At 32.2% G+C, this 3,278-nt stretch overlaps 1 protein-coding gene across 1 annotated transcript; it reads right to left on the bottom strand.

Annotated features, from left to right (window-relative positions):
* Positions 1-2,266: 2,266 nt before the first annotated feature.
* On the bottom strand, positions 2,267-3,046 carry CGCS363_v002088 (uncharacterized protein; the record flags this gene model as incomplete). The annotated part of the gene is made up of 1 exon (XM_036633937.1): positions 2,267-3,046. One exon carries the CDS (start codon positions 3,044-3,046, stop codon positions 2,267-2,269), a length of 780 nt encoding a protein of 259 aa, XP_036499569.1.
* Between the last annotated feature and the right edge of the window lie 232 nt (positions 3,047-3,278).

Genomic DNA, 3,278 nt, shown 5'->3' with positions numbered 1-3,278 from the left:
TACTTAGTTTATTTATAATAGTATAGTAAGAGAAAGTATTAAGAAATCCTCCTTCTACTTTAACTATAGATTTAAACTAACTACTTATAGAGAACTTTAACTTAGACCTATAGTAGTAAAAGCTATTACTTTAGTAAGATAAATTAAAAAATATCTAGGATATTATATAAAAAGAACTTAAATTTATATAATAATGAATAGCTAAATTTACTAATAAATAAAAGATTAAGGGACTAATTTTAAAAAAGGGAGATAGTGCTTATTCTATAAAGCGAAATATTAAAATAAAAAAACTATATAATAAACTTAACTATAAAAAACTTAGACCTTTTAAAATCCTTTAAAAAGTCTCACCTATTAATTATAAACTTAACTTACTAGGAATAATAAGATACTACTTAACCTTTTATATCTTACTCTTTAAACTAGCTTTATAAGGATTATAAATAAATAATATTATTATTATAAAAGATAAAGAACTAGAATATAAGGTTAAATAAATTCTAGACTATATCTAAGAATCTAATACTTATTAGTACTTTATTAAGTAGAAAGGATATAGATATAAAGAAGATATATAAGAACTAGCGAAGAATATTTTAAGAGCTACTAAAGTAGTTAAAAAGTATTAGTAATAGAACTAGAAAAGGAAATAAGATAACTACGCCTTTAGGCTAGCTCCTAAGATTATAATAATATACTTATATATCTAACCCCTATATAGGTATACTAAACTAACTATAGAAGTAGACTAATTAAGATAAGGAAAGCTACTTATTTAACTAGGAATATTAGAATATAACTAAGACCCTCCTAATAAGAAATTTAGAGTACTAAGATTTCAGTTTAGGATTAAATCTAAGTTTAGTACGCTAAAGCTACTTATAGACTAAACTTCTAATATAGAAAACCTTATAAAAAGAACCTTAGATACCTCACCTTCCTCTATAACTATTAATATCTCTTTATAACTCTTCTTAAAAACTATTCTCTTTACTTTATAAATATAATCTAACTTTACTAAAACTTTATTTATTTCTATTTATGCTTTTTATAATACCTCTATTCTCTTATAAAATAATTCCTTAGTCTCCTCCTCTTTATTATCTAGATAATAAGACTTTACTATTAACTACTCTATTATAACTAGTTAGCTAAAGAAAAGAAAAACCTAAAATAAATACTACCTTATATTAGTAAATTATATTATTAGAAGTATTATAGGAATAATAAGTGCTATTAATAGTGATATACTCCTTATAAACTAATAACTTAGGTAGTATTTTATAGTGAAACCCCTTTAAATAATAGTAATAATAAGATATAACTTTAAAACTATTCTTAGTAATATTAAGAGAATAATAATAATAATAAAGTATAGAAATTATAAGATTTTTAATAATATAACCTAATATAATATTAATATTATAAGTAAAATAAGAAGTATAATTAATAAATCTCTAATTTAGGATTAATAACCTATTTATATTAAGTCTTAAGGATAAGACTTTTAGAAAAGGAACTTAATATTATAACTTATTATATATAGATAATAGTTAACTAACCTACTTAGGTAATAAGTAGCTAAGATAGGATATTTATACTATAAAATTATAAGAATAATAAGGACTTACTTAGAAAATAGAAGAACTATAGTATAAATTATATAATAATAAGATAAAACTAAGTAAATAGTATAAATTACTAAGTACTTAGTAAGGACTACTAAATATTTACTAATAATTACTAAGTACTTATTAGTACTTAGTTAGGAATTAATAAGCTAGATAAAAGAACTATTTAAGATTTATATATAGTATAACTTTAAACCTAGTTTATAGTTAAACTTCTATAGCTTTTTAGTAATTAGCTTAGTATTTATCTTTATAGATACTCTTAGCTTACTTTTACTATAAATTACTTATTAAGTTTAAGACTAATCACCTTAGCTTCTAAGAGATTTAATTTACTATAACCTATAACTTATAACTCAGACTATAACCTTAGTGTACTGTTATAACGTGTTAATCCCCAGCTTCTATTAGTAGACCCTACTATTAGATAGCTGACTGTAATATAGGTTTATAAGTCTAACTAAGGGACTAGTAAAGTATAAAAAACACTTAAGGCAGTAGTAGTCTATCTACATCGCCCGGCTCTATTTAAGATGTAATTCAGAATATATGTATCTGCCTATGACTTCTGTTGTCGCTGCTAAGTTCTTGCGGAGCGCTTCCCATCAGCTCACGAGATATGTGTCGCAGCACTATATAGCCTTATCCTGAAGTTCACTTTGCCGCTTTGCTACCACGCTAATGCACTCCTGCCAATACTTTTCTCTGCCCCGGAGGCTTCCTGAACCCGTAGGTTCTTGACGCCCAAGCATAATTTCCGTCGGAAGAAACGGCCCATTGATCCAGAATTTCGTGTCTGCGGGCAGAGGAGGCCATTGCGTGCCGTATTCGTCGAACATTGCTTTCTCAGCAAGGAGGATGTCCTGCCAGATCTTGGGGATCCAGCCGTTGACAGCCAACACAACATCTCCAAGGGTCACGTATGGCTTCTCCTTGGCCTCCACGTAGAGCTTTGGCAGCTGCTTGTATAACAAAAAAGGGTGCTCCTTGCACTCCTCGCAAATACAGTACTCGTTGGTGTCTCTGTCTTCGCTGCCAGGCTCAAACTCATGCTGCTCGGACATGATTTCGCATTCGCTCATGAATTCCTCCAGGTGGTCGACACAAACAGTCAAACCAGAGACAAGAGGGTATACGGCGGGTAATGATGCAATGGGATGAAAGGTTGTTGGCTCGTCGTTTGGCCCGAAGATGGCGAAAGGCTGCCGTCTTGCGAAGGCCTCGGGAGGGGGCGCAGTGATATCCAAGACCGCGATGTCGCGGAGTGGTCCGGGGACAGCCCACACAATGAGTCCGGCTTCTGGGCACAGGTGGTATGTTTCAAGATCTTCAGATCTCGGCAAGGTCGCCCCTTCGGTCACCTTGGACGGCTCGTAGATATGCTCTGTAGCAGGTGGCGTTTGAGCGGACATTGTGGGTACTTGGGATGGGCAATCGCGTTGGTGTCTGAAGCGTCCGACTGTGGCCGGCTGGTTGACTGTGGCACAACTTGGAAGAGTATGGTGCGGGCAAACATGAGCTTAAATAGGTACTACAAGGATTAGTTCGGCTAACATTGACAGGGATATATAGACATTATCCGCCCCAACCAGATTTTCTTTAGGTTGGTTCACCCCATATCCCTGTACGCAAGGGTAAAGCGGC

The sequence above is a fragment of the Colletotrichum siamense genome, assembly GCF_013390195.1.
Source record: "Colletotrichum siamense strain Cg363 chromosome Unknown KSG_Cg363_contig02, whole genome shotgun sequence".
In the NCBI taxonomy this organism is placed as follows: Eukaryota; Fungi; Ascomycota; class Sordariomycetes; order Glomerellales; family Glomerellaceae; genus Colletotrichum; species Colletotrichum siamense.
Note: the sequence above shows the minus strand (reverse complement) of the source record. Positions and strands in the feature narration are given on the sequence as shown.